Source organism: Stenella coeruleoalba, assembly GCF_951394435.1.
Source record: "Stenella coeruleoalba genome assembly, chromosome: 7".
Taxonomy (NCBI): Eukaryota; Metazoa; Chordata; class Mammalia; order Artiodactyla; family Delphinidae; genus Stenella; species Stenella coeruleoalba.
Genome location: NC_137153.1, coordinates 68,786,837 through 68,805,817, shown reverse-complemented (window position 1 = coordinate 68,805,817; position 18,981 = coordinate 68,786,837). Strand labels below are relative to the sequence as shown.

Sequence of the window (18,981 nt, the reverse complement as noted above, 5' to 3'; positions counted from 1 at the left end):
CGGCCTGTAAACATAGAAAGTCACTAACATTAGCTGCATACATACAAATGTGCCCTGTGCTGGCTGGGAATCAGAATTTAATTTCCTTTAACTATAGATGCTGAACACTTACTTGGTTATAGTTGGGTGGTTATAAGATCTTATTCTTAACCAAGATATGAGCAGTGCCATTATAACTCTGGTGTGGGTGGACACGCTTAATATCAATCTATAGGGTCACTATAATAAGAAACAGAAATATACACTGCAGGGCATTTTGCTTCCCACTATTTGATTCTGTTTTATTATCTTTGTAATTATTTAATTGTAAGTACCAGAGCAGCATTATTCCATTTATCATTATAAATATATAGCATATCAGCAATATCATAAAATTCCCTTTTGTGGACAGAGTTCCACCATGCTGTTTTCACGTGATAAATTTGCTTCATCTTTAAATACTTCTTTTTTTGTTTCAGCTTCACTGAGGTATAACCGACATATAAAATTGTAAGATATTTAAAGTGTACATCGTGGTGATTTGCTATATGTGTTCATTGGGAAAGGATTCCCCCCATCTAGTTAATTAGGGGCAATTCTTATTTTAACTCCACCAGTCAAAGTTCGGATCATGTTTTGCTAAAAGTCACATTCCCACACTTTATGATCCCGGAGCAATGGTTTACAAAGTGTGGTCCCTGGACCAGCAACACCCAGTGTCACCTGAGAACTTGTTAGAAATACCTGGCAAAAAGTTCAAATTCTGTGACTCACTCAGACCTACTGAATCAGAAATTCTGGGGGTGGGGCCCAGCAGCCTATTCTCATAAGTCTTTCAGGTGACATAATGCATACTAAAGGATGGGCTCAGGGGCAGGGAGGGCTAAATCTATAGGTTAAAGCTATCAGTGCCTACAACAGAGAAGGATGAGGCTTGCTCCTACCCTCACGGATCCAATGCAATCTGTGGACAAACCACAGACACAAGAGACGTTACAAAAACAATGCAAGATTTTGACAGCAGTTCAAGGCAACATCAAAGAGACTTGACAATGACTTTATTGCCAAATGTTTCCTTTAAATCCTTTCTGTAACCCCAGTATCTGCCTCCTTCTTGGTGTTGGCCCATTAGTGTTGGTCCAACACCAGTTCCAAATTGTTCTGTCCCTTTTTCACCTCTTGTGAATTCTAAACAAAGCAGTGCTTTTGAAAATAATGCAATTAATAACTATTGCATTTTTTACAGTGCACTATGCCCTCTTAAGGACTTTTACATAGATCATGTTATTCGATCTTCACAATTCTCCTATAAAGTTTAACCTATTGGGAAATTTGTGTGCCAATTTAGAACCTTCTAATAAAGTCCCTGAATTAACAACCACTTTTTGAGAGTAGACTATATGAGGCACATTTATATGAAACTATTTCTAGCCCCTGAAACTCTGCAAGCTGTCCCAAGATAGCAAATATACTCAACTCAAGAATGTAGAAAATGCATTAAAACATATACCATGCATTAAAATGAAACATTAGCTATTACATTAAAATGAAACATTAACTATTTCTTGAAGTATGCTAAATATTGTATGGATTTAATACAGTGCTATATATTAAAAAAGTGATGATATTGTAAAAAAATAAGTGATGATATTGTAAGAGAGAAGCTTTCATTTTCCAGTAACGAGGTGAAGGGAAGGGAATGACAATACAGTCATCCCTCAGTATCCTTGGGGGATTGGTTCCAGGACCCCCGTGCAAATACCAAAATCCTTGGATGCTGAAGTCCCTCTGTATCCTTGAGTTCTGCATCTGAAGATACGGAGGACCGACTATTACACGGCTTCAAAAATTCCTGTCCTAAACAAGTCTTTGATTTTTTTCTACAATGCCCTATGATATCTGAACATAACACATTTTTTTCTCCTGAAAAATCTAGTTACATTCAAAATTGGGATAATTCAATAGGACTTATAAGCTCTAAAACATCATTATTTTATAACCTGATAGAAGTGGTAACAATAAAATCCCCCCCATTCTTGCAGATTTCCTTGTTCCAGTTGCATTAGCTCTTCACCTCATGGGTGGTTTCTGTGGGACTCAAATATCTCAACCACACTGGCCTCTATGATGTCTTCATGGCTAAGGGCATTTGCAAAGGCCATGTTTTATTGAGTCTGTAGTACAGTTTCAGTTTGGAGGGAGATGTAATTTTTTTGATCACTCACGGGACAGAAATTCTTCCCCAGAGCATGCTTTGTTACTGAATGGACTCTCTGCCAAGACCAGGCACTGGTCCAGGCTGCCCATGATATTGCAGACTCACTAATTATAGGCTTATCCACTTTATTAGCTCATCGAGGGCGCTGATGAGAAGATCTACACAGGCATTTAGGCTTGAGTGTGGCATTCACACCTTGATCTACTGGCTATGAAATACTCCTCCCTCAGATTACCAGATAAATCACCTAAATTTACAGGCTGGCCTGGGGCATTATCTATCTGGGTTACAGAACTTCTGAACAAAAGCACAGAAGATATAAGTGAGCCAACCTTGAGAATTACTCATCACTGCCCTGGCCTCCCTGTTAGATCACAAAATTACTCTCAGGTTAACCCAGGAGCGGTGGTGGGGAGCCCTGGGTTTTTCAGAATAGTAGATAAGTAAACACCTCAATTTAAAATCTTCCTCAGTGTGACCTCAAGTAATATTTGGCTGCTTTAACCTGGGGCACTATTTTCTTCCAAAGAAATAAAAGTCTTTTCGTGCAATCCTTTCCAGTCAAACTCTGTCTTATCAACTGAAAAGTTTGCTTCAATAAGGGAAGCCAATATGTTAGGAGACTTGCAAGACTCGTATGTGTCAGAACTGCCATCTTCCCCGTTCACCTTAATGCTCTGCAAACTATTCCTACCTTGGAATCTTACAAATCACTGTCTCCTAGCCACTAAAAATTTCCATTTCGAAACCATGACTTCTTCAAACCACAAGTCCCCAGTCCTTGTGGCTTCTAAAAAAATCATGATATTCATGCTAAACTATTTTTGATCCTTTGCACCCATATACACTCAACAAGTTTCCATCAAAATATTTTTATGATAAATCAATTTACTAGCACTTATAGGTATAAGTTCTTGACAATCTTTAAACAAATATTTTCTTGATTTTGTATAATAGAATTTTAAGGGAACGACTCCAAATTCTTTTTGCCATTTAGCCAACTCTTAATCTTCATCAAATTACCTTAACACTTCAGATTTTACATTTAACTAATTGATGAACAGCTTCCTTTTCTTTCGGTATTTTTTGCTGTTTAGTTTCTTTCCATCAATCTTTAGCACAGGTCTGAAACTGGTGTGAACATGCACTGCTGGTAACTGCATTTCTAGAACTATAAAAGGAAGGCTGAAAATTTTTGTTTTAGTTTCACTGCCTTGTTCTGCTCTGTTTGTTGCCTACTCAGCAAAACAGAGAACATAATCAACTAAAAAAAAAAAAAAAGTCAAGAGCAAAGAAAGTAAAATAGAGCCTGAAGGAAGCAGGAATAAAGAAAGAAGCAGGCCAGATAAACTTTCATACTTAAAAGCTAACTAGAGAAGTAAAATTCTAGGAACAAAGTTAAGCAAGATGGCCACCTGCCTGTTTCCAATATTCCCAGAGCCACAGAAAATTCGAGTCAATGTGAAGATGCTCTGTTGACGCCGTGGTAACCTAGGCTCCTCGTCTGCTCTGGCAGCTCGCCTGCTACAGTTAGAGGCTCAAAGCTAACAGCTTGTTTTGAAGATCAAATGCAGAAAAGCATCATGAACAAAAAGAGGAATTCTGTCTGGAATGACAAAGCCGTTTCAAACTAAACCTCTTAAAAAAACTTAAACAATACTACCAGACACCCAAAAGCACATATCAAGACGAATGTGACTCCTAAGTTTTGAAAGTGAGCCATATACTGTATGCCACATACAGCAAAGGTACTAATGCTTCTCATAGACAAAGATACCATGGCTTCCCAAATCCATTTCCAAGAAGTTTAAATGCAACAAGACCAGCCCATCACCATATTTTTTTATATTGGATGTTGGATCATTTTTCAATCAATTCTGGTTAGCTCTTACTCTCTAATTGCTGGGTTCCAGCTATTTATAATAGTAAGATCATGGATTTATGGACTAAATAAGTAGGGAAATGCCCTAAAGGCTGTTTTAAACTGATTGCTAATTTAATGTGCTAGAATAAATGTTCACATATCAAATGTTTGGCAAATCAAACAGACATATGTACAAACAAAAGCTAGTCACACTTTTTCATGTATATATCTAATATAAAATATTTGGGTGCTGGTAACATTGTACTTTGGCATATTTCATGTGTTATGTGTACCTGCACCCAAAGTCTCTGTCAGGTTTGGTCAGCCTTTCAAATAAGTTTTAATCTAATCTCCTATGGTCTCAAAAAGCTGAGGCCTTGTTTTCTCCAAGAATAAGTACCCAAAGCAATTGATAAAGGGCTACCAACACTGGGACAACACTAAGGATGTCTTGATGACTCTGACCCCCTTGAAATATTTGCTTAATGCCTTTTCCCCTGCATTTGGATCAGCTGAGAACTGTGAAGTTTAAAAAGTTATACAAGCTTGTCTTTCTCCTATTCCACTGTTATGCATCAGTAAATTCTTCATTCTTTACGGCTTATTAGGAGTTTTAAAAAGAAAAAGCAATCTGCTGCCAAAACCTGGCTCTGGAACCAGATGGAGTGGGAGAAGAATTTGTAATTCACAGAAAACAGAAAATTCCCATTGTCTGGAATGTGGAGCTGGTGGGACTTTTGCTTTCATGTTCATAGCATGACAGTAAGAGCTTTCCATATATGAGGATGACTAACCAATCATGTTTGCGCAAGTATATCACCATTATAGAGAGTAGAAAATGCACACAAATCCAGGCTAAGAAAGTAAATGAAAAAAATAACATCCTTATTGCATATTAATCCTTTCTCATTTTTCACTGCATACATAACATTTTTCTAGATGGAGAGTCATCTATTATTCAAACCTAGGCAGAAGGAAGCTATTCTGGGAGTGCCACCCCAACCCTACTCCCCCAGTGGTTGACAAACATTAATGGACATTCTTACAAGTTGATTTACTGATGTGAAATTTTTTCTTAGAGACCTGGGGCTTCCTTTTACAATGCAAAGACAACAATGACTGTTCCATAAGGGAAAACATTTCCTTTGAGTCTAAATCAAATTAATAAATTTAAGATACCTGGGAGGGTTGGGTACACTGAACTTTTGGCAGAAGTCCAGAACCTAAAGAGTTACTGCATTATTTTACTTTGTTTCTTTATGAGAAAAAACAGTCTGCTGCCAAACCCAGCTCAGGAATCAAATGCGGAGGACAGGAGGGGGATAATTTGCAGTCTACTGATAAAGTGAAATACAGATGATCTTAGAAGCATTTTTATGTGTGCATTTCCATTAACCAAAGTGAAGGGCCTAGAGAAGGGTAGTTGATGTGGCTGGGTCTGCCTTTGCTGACATTACCTGGATAGAGGTCAGGCCCGGGCCCTGGGGAGCATCCCACCGCCCTATCGGCAGCATCTCGTGGGGAAGTGGCGGGCTGCAGGGGCTGCACGGTGAGGCAATCTGTGAGCAGGTCAGGATGGAGCTCTGCACTGGACCGCAGCTAAGAGAACGAGAAAACAGAAGACAGATGGAAAAGGAAGGCGATTCCTTGGAATACTTTTCTGGAAAGGCTATCATGCTGTAAGGCTCAGGCAATTCAGTCCACAAATATTTATCAAGCAACAACTACAGGTTAGGCATGGGACTTACAGAGTCAATAAAAGGGTCAGCTTTCTAATTCTAATAACACCTGGCAGGTGTTTCAGGAAAAATGTGGCTAGAGGCAGATTTTACTTCAGTCCTTGATATTTCCACTTCTGGGAACCCAACTTCCTATTATATTTTCTTTCATTTGCTCTGTATCCTATCAGAACTTGTAGTGATAACAAAAACAAACTCACGTGCATTTAGTCTGTATTGTAAAGTGCGCTTTTTCTTTTAGTTTTTTAAATTTTATTTTGTTATACAGCAGGTTCTTGTTAGTTACCTATTTTATACATATTAGTGTATATATGTCAATCCCAATCTCACAGTTCATCCCACCACCACCTCCCCCTCCGTAAAGTGCTTTTAAAATACAGAGATACTATCATGAAAATATCTTAGAGATAATTAAGAATGTCCATTGAGATTTGATACCTGTAGATTTTACATGAGAGGAAAATACACAAGTTAAATTTTAAAATATGGAACATGGTAACAAGAAAAAGCAAAGTCATTACAAGCAACAAACTATCTCAACAGTAGGTCACATTAAAAAATTAGACTTCATTTTATCACAATAACAAAATTAATTCTTTGTATATTAAAGAGCCATAAAAATGGCAGAATAAAGTACGGGTGCAAAGTTATCTAATTTCTTTATGAAAAAGAATTTTATAAGTGTAATTTGAATTGAAAAAAATCACAATGGAAGATTTAGTTACATAAAAATACCAAACTTCTGTTTGTCTAAAAACATAATATCTTCAAAAAATGTAGAAATATATTTCTTACAGATATTGCAAATAGTTATCTTCAGTGTTTAAAGAGAACATATAAATTGATTTTGTCTTCATCAAGATACAACCAACCCTTTAGATACAGAGCTTGAGTCTCATTCAACAATTATTTATTGAGCATTAGATGCTCCTCTAGACTCTAGAGATACTGTCTTATGGAACTTATACCCTAGAGGGGAAGCAGATGATGAACAGTAAAATAAATGCATAGCAGATGGTGATAAATGCTATAGAGAAGAGTGACTCAGGGAAGGGAGACAGTGAGTAGGGATGAGGGATGGCAACCTGACACAGGGGGATCAGAGAAAGTCTGTTGGAGATGGCACTGGTAAAAAGCCTTGATAGAAGTGAGGGAGTGAGTCCTGCAGACATATGGGGGAAGAACCTGTTGCTCTGTGGTGTGCCTGGATTATCTGAGGGATAGTAAGGCAGAAGTGGAGGGAGTCTGGCTTGGAGTAGAGAAACAGAAAAAAGCCGAGATGTAAGTGGGGGAGAGAGGGAGCAAATTTAGTGTCCCTCTCTGTCTTCCTCCCAGATGAGTAGACCAGAAAAGGGCCTTCCAGATCATTTAAAGATCCTAAACATTCCCTAGTCCAGGAATTATCAAATGAGTGAGGAGGGAGGCACACAGCAGAATCTCCTAGGAGGGGACTGACTCACTATGCAGCCCTTGACATGAACAAAAATTTTTAAAAAGGAGAAATAGAAATGAAAATAAACATAATGTTCGGCACAATTGTAAAGAAATGCAATGCTAAACCTTTTTTAAAAACTTATCTATTTTACATTTGGTAATGTATATATGTCCATGCCACTCTCTCCGTCTACATCTTTATTCCTGTCCTGCCCCTAGGTTCTTCAGAACCTTTTTTTTTTTTAGATTCCATATATAGGTGTTAGCATACGGTATTTACTTTTCTCTTTCTGACTCACTTCGCTTTGTATGACAGAGTCTAGGTCCATCCACCTCACTAGTGGGAAGCAGCTGCAATGCACAGGGAGATCATCTCAGTGCTTTGTGACCACCTAGAGGGGTGGGATAGGGAGTGTGGGAGGGAGACGCAAGAGGGAGGGAATATGGGTATATATGTATACGTATAGCGGATTCACTTTGTTATACAGCAGAAACTAACACACCATTGTAAAGCAGTTATACTCCAATAAAAATGTTAAAATAAATAAATAAATATTCTACATATTAAAAAAAGAAGAACTTATCAAATTATCCAACGCTTTAAAAAAGAAGTAGTTGTAGTGAAGGTAGAGTGAGAGAAGCATTCTTAAACACTGTTGGGTGGAGTGTATACTGTTTCAAACTCTCCAAATGGTACTTGGGAACATTTTTTTCAAGACCCATAATTGAAATCATTTGTTCTTAGAATTCGCCTTAAGGAAATAGCCAGAAAGGTGAAGGAAGATTTATACCCAGTGCTCTAGTTTGATATATAGCATTATTGTTACATTAATTTGATGGAATATTATACAACCATTAAAATGATGTTCATGAATATAAAAGCAAAACACAAAATTATGTATACAAAATGATAACAATTACATTAAAACAAAGACAAAATACTGTAAGGAAATGTAATCCAATATTAAAAGTGATTTTTGTTCTTAGCAGCAATATCATGAATTGATTTCCTCTGTTTTCTTTTTATCCTTTCCTCTGCTTTCCAAATTTTCTACATTCCAATGACATGTTGGAGCTGGCTTGCACCAATCCAAGAATACCAATTGTGTGTACTTTTTCCAAACTTTACTTGCAGTGATGTCATATTGATAGCTTGAAATTGGTCATGGTGATAGCATTTACACATTTATGGAAATTGACAAATGCTACAAACTGGGGCTTTTTCATCTGGAAAGCTGGTTGTTAAACACTACGAGCACACGACCGACAATGACTCTGATCAGAAAGAAAAACATACACACAGGTACAAAACAACAGTAAGTTACTATTTAGAGAGCAGTATTTCTTGGAACTGAAAAAGCTTCATGAAGAGACAAACACATGTCCAGGTCTTAGTCCAAGAATATGAAAAGGGCACAGTGACCCTAAGTATAGGGAAGAAGCGTTTAACACATGTCGTGAACAAGACATAATTTCCTCAGCTTAGCCATATTGGAATGTCTGACCAAGACTATCTGAGTTAATGCCTAACCCTCTCAGGGGCTTTGGAAGGTATGTTTGTTATTTTGGTACTAACCTAACACATGCCACGTAAGAAAAACTGGAAAAAAATCAAGGCTTAGAATGAGTTCTGGTGATCACTTTTAATTTATCTTTCATCGTTAAAATGTGATCTGGGGCCCACATGTTCTACTAAGAGTAGACATGAACATCTCTCTGCTTTCTATTACCAACTATTCTAGGGTTTTACAGATATGAGTACTGATGAGGTCTTTCTAAGGCATTTCACAGCCATGGTTACTCCTGGATCCAAAGGCAGGCAATTCTTCCTTAGCTGTGACAAGTATTCATGTGTTCCAAGAGTGTGATTCCATACAGCTTTGTGGTGAGAGTTAATTTGGTTTTCTCTGGGACTAGACATGGTTCTAGAAAGTGCTTCTTAAATTAAGTAAGCCTTGAGGACTTTTTTTTTTGCAGAAGGTCCTCAAGCACCTTATGCAAAATTTCCGAAGGAGGGCCATATGCTTAGAAATGCAGTAATGATATGCAAATTTAGTATCCCTCTCTCCCTCCCAGATTATTAGACCAGGAAAAGGCCCTCCAGATCATTTAAGGCTTTTAAACATTCTCTAGTCCAGGAATTGTCAAATGGGTGAAGCAGGAGGCACACAGCAGAATCTCCTGGGAGGGATATCTTTCAATATACTATGGTTTTATATTTGGAGTAAGAAACCCAATTATTTATATAAAACAACATCTTCTTAGCTCCTAGGAATATAAAAAAGAAAGAGGAAAGTTCTTCAACGGGGATGGTCTCTAATTGTGGTTCTCAAACCTGGACATGCATCAGAATCACCTGCAGGCTCCAATGCAGAGCTAATGATCCATTGGGTCTGCAGTTCATTTCTGGAAAGTTCCCAGGTCATGATAATGCTGTTATCTGGGAACCACACTTTGGAACCACTAAGAATCCTGATGAGAAGATTCTCTAAGAATCCTGATTATAGAAGAGCTGAGATTTTTCTGGTTATGAGAAGAGGAAATGAATTGTAGAAATAAGGAATTACAAAAGCCAAATTGTCCTTATGACATGAACCTCATGTAACCATTTCTCATTATGTCTCCCTTCAGACCTCATAATAATAAATGGTTACATGAAGTTCATTTCTTAAGAACAATTTGGATTTTTATCCTTTCACAGGGATAAAAAAGGTTAAAAAATGTCAATCCATTTTAACACCTGCCCTTAGAGGACAACAAGGACTTGCCCTTTATGGAGCCTTTACTGCTCTTTATAGAAAGAAATGGAATTTGAACAACCACTCCCCCTGCCCCACTCATCAGTTCATCTATTTTAAGGAGCTGTTGTGTTGCACAACACCAGGGATGTTTATTCATATTGCAATCTATGTGAATGGCACCCCTGGAGTCGTTCAACTCAGCTGCCCTAACCACACCCTATCAGTTCTTGAGTAGCACCGCCCTTCTTTATCTTTCTCTTTCATTTACTGAATTAGTATTTCTTGGGCCTCAACCATATGCCAGACACTGTTCTAGGGGCTTGAAATACATTCGTAATCAAAACACACAAAGATCCCTACTGAGAAGTCTATATTCTAGAGGAGGGAGTAAACAGTAAATAAATGAACTAAATAAGTAAGTTGTATAGAAGGTGGTAAGTGCTATGGAAAAAAGAAAAAAGGAGAAGGGTAGGTGGGATTGTTAGGTTGGGGAGAACTGTGATCTTGTTGAGAAGAGACTCAAGCAAAGACTTGAAGAAACTGAGGAAATTAGCTAAGTACATATCAAGGGGAAGAGAGTTCTAGAATTAAGAGGCCAGCGAGGCTGGAGTGGGGTGTGACCTAGAGAGAGAAGTAGGAGATAAGTTCTGAGAGGTGAGGTGGGGGCAGAGCCAGATCACAGGACCCTGCAGCACTCAGTTAGCACTTTGGCTTTTAGTCTTAGTACAGCAGGAAATCCTTATAGGGTCTTCACCATCTACTTCCTGGGAGGCTCATTTCATCCCCTATTATCTATAGCCTCATAGGCACTGTGTCTCCCTTTCTTTGAGAGTCCATATAAGTTGTAGGGTATGGATACACTGATGGTTAGTTTTGTGTCAACGAGGCTGTACTATAGTACCCAATTATTCAATCGAACATTAGGTGTTGCTGGGAAGGAATTCTGTAGATAGGGTTAACATCTACAGCCAGTTGACTTTAAGGAGATTATTTTCTATAACCTGGGTAGGCCTCATCCAATCTGTGGTAGCAAAAACCTAAGGTTTACCTGAAAAAGAAGAAATTCTTCCTTTGGACTGGAGCATGAGCTCCTGCCCGAGTTTCCAGCCTGTGCGCCTGCCCTACAGATTTCTGACTTGCCAGTTCCCACAACTGAGTAAGCCAATTCCTTGAAATCTATCAATCTCTCTCTCTCTCTATCTGTATCTATAGATATGCATATAGATATAGATACATACATATAGATATCTCCTACTGGTTCTACTTGTCTGGAGAAGCATGACTGATACAGATCCTATTAGAATGCACTTTGAAAGACACAACCATATGATGATTATTTCCAATCAGCAAGGAAAAGAGGATCATGCACATAAATTCCACAGGAAATGGCTGGATGTACAGAGTCACCATGACACAGTTTTAAAGATTGCATTCCATTTCAATAAACATATATGGAATCCGTGTAGTGTACTTGACACTGTGTGCCTCATAGCAACCCTAAGAGGCACACACTATTGTGATTACCATTTTAGAGATGAGAAAGCTGGAATGACACATCCGGTAAAGGTCAGACTTGGATTTGGGTGTCAGAATCCCAAACCAGGCTCTTCAAAGTTACACTATACCACCTCAAGAAATAACCCAGCCCCAACTTCCTCCTTTTCTGTACCACATCACATACATTCATACACTTCCTTCTTCCTCTTAGGACTTTTAAGTATTTTAGCCAGGAGACTGTCATTCAGATTGGTCTAGTTGGGGAAAGAGCAAAGGGCCCCTAGGTTCTCCAGAAACGTTCCTGGAATATCTCATTATCACTCTGTAGATTCTGACACCATGCCCTTGAGGGAAAGGAGTCTTTGTTGGAGTAGAGACAGAGAAACAAAAAGCACCACTGTTTGGTTTTCATTTCCCCTTCCCCAGAGGCTTGTCACCTGGTTCCATCCTGGGCCAGTAATATGAATATCTGCAGTTGGGAAAAATAAAGCATGGCACCCAACATTCCTTAAGATCTGCATCCTAAGCACATGCAGAGTGGCCTCAGGGCCCCTGAAAGGAGATGATCTTAATCCAGGGGCATCCTGACCTCAGTACCCCTCTCCGAAAGAGGACATCTTACTTCTCTCTCTCCTGAGTCTCTGACTCTGTGCTCCTCCCTTGGGTCCTCTTCCCCTTCTCATCCCTTCCCTGATGTTCTCTTTGGCCCTCACTCCTGTTTCTGTGGAGCTCAGCCAGACTTCGTGGGGATGACACTCGTATCTCCATGCTTTTAGACGAGGGGTCAAGGAAGGCCTCTGGGAGGAGAGGACATTATGGACCGTGACCTGAATGAAGTGAGAGAGGCAAGATGGTAGAAAGAGCATTTTATGTGGATGGAACAGAAAGGAAAGAAATCTAAAGAGGGAACAGGCTGATGGGTTCTAAAAACAACCACCTGGAGAGGAGGGAGCAAGGGAGCAATGGGAAAGATGAGGCTCATGGGGCCGGAGAAATAGCCAGAGTCAGGTTGTGTCCAGCCTTCAACACCGGGAGATTTAGCATAGTAATCCCTCAGAATCCAGGGGCACTGGCTCCAGGACCACTGTGGATACCTACCAAAATCCACGTATGCTCAAGTTCCTTATATAAAATGGTGCAATATTTGCATATAACCTATGTACATCCTCCCATATACTTTAAATCATCTCTACATTACTTGTAATACCCAATAAAATGAAAATGCTATGTAAAGAGTTGCAGGCACATAAAGCATATTCAAGTTTTGCTTTCTGGAACTTTCTGGAATTTTTTCCCCGTATTATTTTTTAATTTTTGCGGTATGCGGGTCACTCACTGTTGTGGCCTATCCCGTTGCGAAGCACAGGCTCCGGACGCGCAGGCTCAGCGGCCATGGCTCACGGGCCCAGCCCCTCGGCAGCATGTGGGATCTTCCTGGACCGGGGCACGAACCCATGTCCCCTGCATCGGCAGGCGGACTCTCAACCACTGTGCCACCAGGGAAGCCCTCCCCGTATTTTTGACCCGTGGTTGGTTGAATTCAGAGATGCGGAACATGAGGATATCAAGGGCGGACTGATTTCATTGTGACAGCAACTAATGGGAGGCTGTGAGCAGGAAAGCAACTGGTTTGTCTTACAATGTGAAGAGATGACTCTGATTATTGTGTGGAAAACAGACAGTAGGAGGGCAAGAGAGCCCAGTTAGGGGCTATCTCAACAATCCAGATGGGAGATGCCGAAGGCCTAGAGTCAGAGGCGGTGACTTTGTTTTTTGGTTTTGGCTGCGTTGGGTCTTCATTGCTGCGCACGGGCTTTCTCTAGTTGCGGTGAGTGGGGGCTACTGTTCGCTGCGGTGCACGAGTTTCTCATTGCAGTGGCTTCTCCTGTTGCAGAGCATGGGCTCTAGGTGTGCAGGCTTCAGTACTTGCAGCATGTGGGCTCAGCAGTTGTGGCCTGTGGGCTCTAGAGCACAGGCTCAGTAGTTGTGGCGCACGGGCTTAGCTGCTCCGCGGCATGTGGGATCTTCTGACCAGGGATCGAACCCGTGTTCCCTGCATTGGCAGGCGGATTCTTAACCACTGTGCCACCAGGGAAGTCCCTGGTGACTTTGTTTTGAGGGTGGAGCTGAATGAGGTGTGAAATATGAGAGAAGGAGAGTCAAGGACGGCTCCAAGTTTTGGCCTGAGGAACAGCAAAGGAGAACAGAGAAGTAGGTTGGAGGTAAATCAGCAGATTGGTTTGAGACATGTTAACTCTGAGATTATTCTGGGACATCCTGGTGGAAAGAATCTGCAGGCAGCTGGAATTCAGAGGGCAAGGTTCAGAGAGCAATATGGGGCTGGAGGGACTTCCCTGGCGGTCCAATGTTTAAGACTTCGCCCTCAGGGGCTTCCTTGGTGGCGCAGTGGTTAAGAATCTGCCTGCCAATGCAGGGGACATGGGTTCGAGCCCTGGTCCAGGAAGATCCCACATGCCGCAGAGCCCGTGCGCCACAACTACTGAGCCTGCGCTCTAAAGCCCGCAAGTCACAACTACTGAGTCTGTGTGCCACAACTACCGAAGCCCGCGTGCCTAGAGCCCGTGCTGCACAAGAGAAGCCACTGCAATGAGAAGCCTGCGCACTGCAACCAAAAAATAGACCCAACGCAGCCAAAAATAAAATAAAAAAAAGACTTTGCCTTCCAATGCAGCGGGTGCTGGTTCAATCCCTGGTCGGGGAGCTAAGATCCCACCTGCCTCGGGGCCAAAAAACCAAAACAAAAAACAGAAGCAATATTGTAACAAATTCAATAAAGACTTTAAAAATGGTCCACATCAAAAAAAAAAAAAAAAATGGGGCTGGACTGCTAATAGTGACTGCTAGGCATTACTTCTCCCTCCAGGCCCTCTTTCCTCATCAATCCATACTGGGATTTCAGGCAGACTCTCCTAAAATAGAGTTTATTATGGCATACCCAAGAAACAAATATCCTCTCCTCTCTGAGTACACCAGTCCCAAAAGGCGAAGACAAGAAGAGCTTCTGTGACGTGACTCCACCACATACTAAGGATAGATATTTCCCCTAGGCCTCGACAAAAGCCTCTGCTCCTTTCATGAGCAATATCTTGCTGTCTGCAAATACCCCATTTATTATGTTGTTCATTCCTCTTGCCTGGAATGGCTTCCCTCCTCTCAGTATAATTCCTCCAAGACCCAGTTTATGGCTCCCTCCTGAATGAAGCCCCTCTGACCAGGTCAGCCCACACGGGGCCCCCAATGGTACAGGGAGAGCTGAAGAGTCTGCTTTCAACAATCCTGCAACTGGACGTATGTTCAAGGCTTTGTTTCTTGTTATGAGTTTAGTCTGCACTATTATAAAGTCCATGAGGACCTGGTTGGCTGACTGCCTTTTAAACTTTCAAAACCCTGCAGCACCTGGCAGGGTGGGACCAGCATCCGGGTAAATCATACAGTGCTAACTGGATTTGTAAGAATGAGACACAATTCTTTATCTAAAGGACTTTACAATCTCTAGTGGCCTGTGGATGTGTCTAAAAATACAACGCGGTCGTGTCTTAATTACCTCTCCTGACGGAGAATTTTAAAAGATACAGACAATAGTAGCTATAGCGCAGAGGCTGCTGCTGCTCTGCCAGATCCCCTCTGATCCCTTTGATTAGCTCTGTACTGCCCCCTCTCCTCGCTTTGTGTGCCCATCCCCCAGCTTCTGCGTTCATTACAGCCAGCAGCTCGCAGACACCCCCCACCAACAGACATATGCATGGCTAACCAGTTCTGCTTAGCGCCAAAGTGGGACAAACTCTGAAGTGTAAATTACGCTCTAGAGCTCCCTGTAGGATCACCCCCCGACACACACCCCATTTAGCTTTAGCCCCTTCCCTCATTCCTCTCCTGTATTCTCCTGGGAGCCGTTCTTTAACAACTCACAGGCACCTGAATCCTTGGCTCACAGCCTGCTTCTGGGAGCACCCAATTTAGCAAACGCCCCCAAATTCTTTTTATTTGCCTCAGGAATGCAGAGAGCCAATCAGCAGTACTCATAAGATGCTCAGACATACATTGTTCCCTTTTCTTCAGTTCCTGCTCTGCCCACACACCAGCAGTATAGTAACTAGATGTTTAATGAAAGTGGGGTATTCTGGGCCATTATGGATAATACTAAAAGCATAATTGTGGAGTCTAAATTAAAAATAAAACCCTAATTTACAAGAATAATTAGCATTCAAAACAGCCTCAGATATCACTGGGGCCAAATCTCTGTCTTATGCACTGTTGCCCTACAGCAACCCCAGTAGGTGGCTCTCAGACTCTGCTTGTTTCCCTATCGTAACAGGCAACTTACTTCCCTATCTTGGCAGTTAGCTTTAATTTTAGACAGTCCCAATTGTCAGGAATTTTATTGCATATTGAGTCCTGATCTAGCTCTCAGCAACTATCAGGATTGCATGTGTCCTTCTATTCATAAACCTGCAGTAAGGCTCATAAACATACTAGAAAGAAATGAGACATCTCTGAGTCTCAGAAACCAACCTGCGAATCTTTGAGTGTTAATGATCCTGAGCATTAATGACCCATTTTAGGGCTTAATTTCTTGGCCTATCCAGGTGCAAGTAAACAAATTGGCTCCTTAGCTTCCGTACAATCTGCCATTATGAAATATTTGCTCTAAATGATAGTTTTTCAACGTTAATAGTGAAATCACGCATCAAGTCTTGACAAGGTTCCCGCATTTGGAAACTTGAGCTGCTTCCCTAACAATGCAGGGATTTTTTTCTAATATCTAAAAACGAGGCACCGTCAATTGTGATTTGTATTTGTTTTTTGTTCAAGACTATTCTGTTAATGTTTATAAGCTCTTGAAACAAGAGACGGAAATTCTACTCCCATCATTTTCCCATTTCAGATATGATTGAATAATCGTCCAAGATTAAGTGAGTCAAGTGGAAATAATTAGGAAAGGGAAAAAGGCCCAGATTCTTCAATTTTCAGTTCCATTACATTTTATTCCAAGAGCAAAGGCATTCTGTTAGTCTGAAGCAAGACATATTTCCAAAGAAAACGAGGCACAATCAAAGGTCTTTGTTTTCCCTTTCTCCAATGAGCATCCTCTATCTGGGCTGTGATGTTTATACATCACCTTGCAGGGATTCCTTTGTTCTCCAGAAATCAAATGCCACCAAAATATGTTTCTGAAGAAACTCAGCCAGAAGGAAAGACAAATAGCATTTTTTTCAAGAGGGTTAAGGTTTAGTACCAGAACATTCTCATCAAGCATTCTCTATGACACTTTGAGCAATGTGGATCTTGGGGAATTAACTCACTGCCAAAAGGCTTAAAAATAATTACAATGAATTAACCTATTATATTAATTACAATTAATTTCCAGTTGAATCTAAAAATTCTCTCTCTAGGGATTCCTCAGCACTGACATTTATGAAGTGGCTTTGGCATATCATAGGTAATTAATCTCCAACAATCTGCTGTCAAATTCATTTCCTTTGGGAATGACCAATTTGCAAAGAAGGAAAGAAATGAGAGTGAAGACTTAGAAAAATGGTATTGGAAGAAAACTCTTCAGGAACAAGAGGTACTGTCCAATTGGACACCCTGAATTTCTATAATAGGAAGTACTTATTTGGTTAGCACTGACTCCAAAGGCCAAACATTTTATCTATAGCTACTTAATGAACATGCCAAAATATTTGAATAAATACACATACCAGGGTATATCTCAATAAGAGACAAGAAAAATCAACTCCTATATAGATACAACAAAACTACTGGTTATTTAGTAAAAAATAGTGATTGATGGGGAACTGTTCACAGAAAGAGAATTTCAGACTAAAAAGGAACCAGAGTCCAGTAATGCTATGCACCAGTGCGACAGCAGTGCTGTCCAACAGAACTCTCTCAGATGATAGAAAAGTTCTGTACTGTACTAATTGGTAGACACTAGTCACATGTGATTAATAAACACTTGAAATGTAGCTAGTGCAACTGAGGAACCAAACTTTATTTTATTTTAATACTAATTTTAATTAATTTAAATTTAAATGTAGGGTACTGAACTGCCCAACATTACCGCATATCATGGTGGCAGCTCAGCCTTTGTTTAAATCCCTCTGATGACAGGGAACTCACTTTCTCACAACTCATTGCACTCCACTGTTAAATAGGTCTAATCATTAGAAAGGTTTGCCTCAAGTTGATCTGTAATCTGCCTCCCATAATTTCTACTCACTGGAGTTTATTTCTCCCCTCTTCCCCCAGACCACACAGAATAACTTTGCTTGTGGTCTACTTTATATTTCTTTTAATATTTGAGAAGCCTCAAAATGCCACAGTATCACAGAATTTCAGCCCTAAAAGGGGCAGTAGTTTACTTTCTTTGTCAGCCCTCCCTTTGCAGTTTTTTCTCCAGGCTGAATATCTTTAGTTTTTAATATAGACGAGAGTAATCTCAGGTAGAAGGAGACTGGGCCTCTTAGTTTGACAAACTGGTTCAACTACTGGGTGATCCAGAGCAGATATATTGACTTGCCCGAGTTTAGTCCCCCTTTTGTAAAATAAAGATGATACCACTGAGCTATCTTGGTTGCTTTAATAAATAAATTAGATAAGGTTGAGAAAGTACTTGAAACCATGTTTGGTACACAGAAGTCACTTACCTAAAATGTCAGTCCCTGCTTTCTCATGTAGCATATTATTCCATTCACCACACCAATAACTCTCAACACTGGACCTCACTGGATGTGTAAATGTGCAAATGATATACCAATGCTAATATAGTGAACTAGCTGTGTGACCAAGAGAGAGTGTAACAGAACAAACACATCCCTTGTTCCAGATGTTCTACCTCTATCAATTCAACCTAAAAGAATCAATAGCTTTTTAAAGTCCATGTTACATTATTCATTCATTCATTCATTCCATTTATTGAATCCCTTATTGTGTTCCCCAAACTATGCTAGGCCTAGAAGATAAAGTTATGCCCAAGATAACCTGGTTCCCTGCCCTCATGGAGTTTATAGTGTGGCTAAAATAAAACGTGCCATTAAGTAAAATTTCTAGATCTCTTTTCAAATGTGATGCTCTTTATTTCTGATGGCTCTTTATATTCAGAAGCTAACTTTTTACATCTCCATTGTCGTTTGGTGGTACAGAAGCTCTTGGCTGCCTTTCATTCGACTCTGTCACTCAGCTGGCTACCACATTCCCCACTTTGGGGCCATTTACAAACTTGATGAAAATATCCTCTGGCATCAAAGATGGTATTAAATGATGATGTTAAATCTCTAAACAAGAGTGAATTATCTCTGAAAAGCAGCCCGTGCTCTATTGATATTAACAGCCACTCAAATAATAGTTTAGCATATGGGTCATGAAAAATAAGAGTGTGGGCTCTGGACCCAAAATACCTGGATTTGAGCTTTTGTACCCTTACCTATGAAATGTTAGACAACTGTTAACAAGTAGTTTAACATCTCTTTAGCTCAGCTTCCTCTG

At 40.3% G+C, this 18,981-nt stretch overlaps 1 protein-coding gene across 1 annotated transcript in view; it reads right to left on the bottom strand.

Annotated features, from left to right (window-relative positions):
• Positions 1 to 18,981, bottom strand: part of GLIS3 (GLIS family zinc finger 3) — a 520,272-nt gene that overhangs the window by 60,629 nt on the left and 440,662 nt on the right. Inside the window, exon 8 of the mRNA XM_079927522.1 lies at positions 5,519 to 5,660. Within this exon, the coding sequence (XP_079783648.1) occupies positions 5,519 to 5,660 (142 nt within the window). The remainder of the gene's footprint in view (positions 1 to 5,518; positions 5,661 to 18,981) is intronic.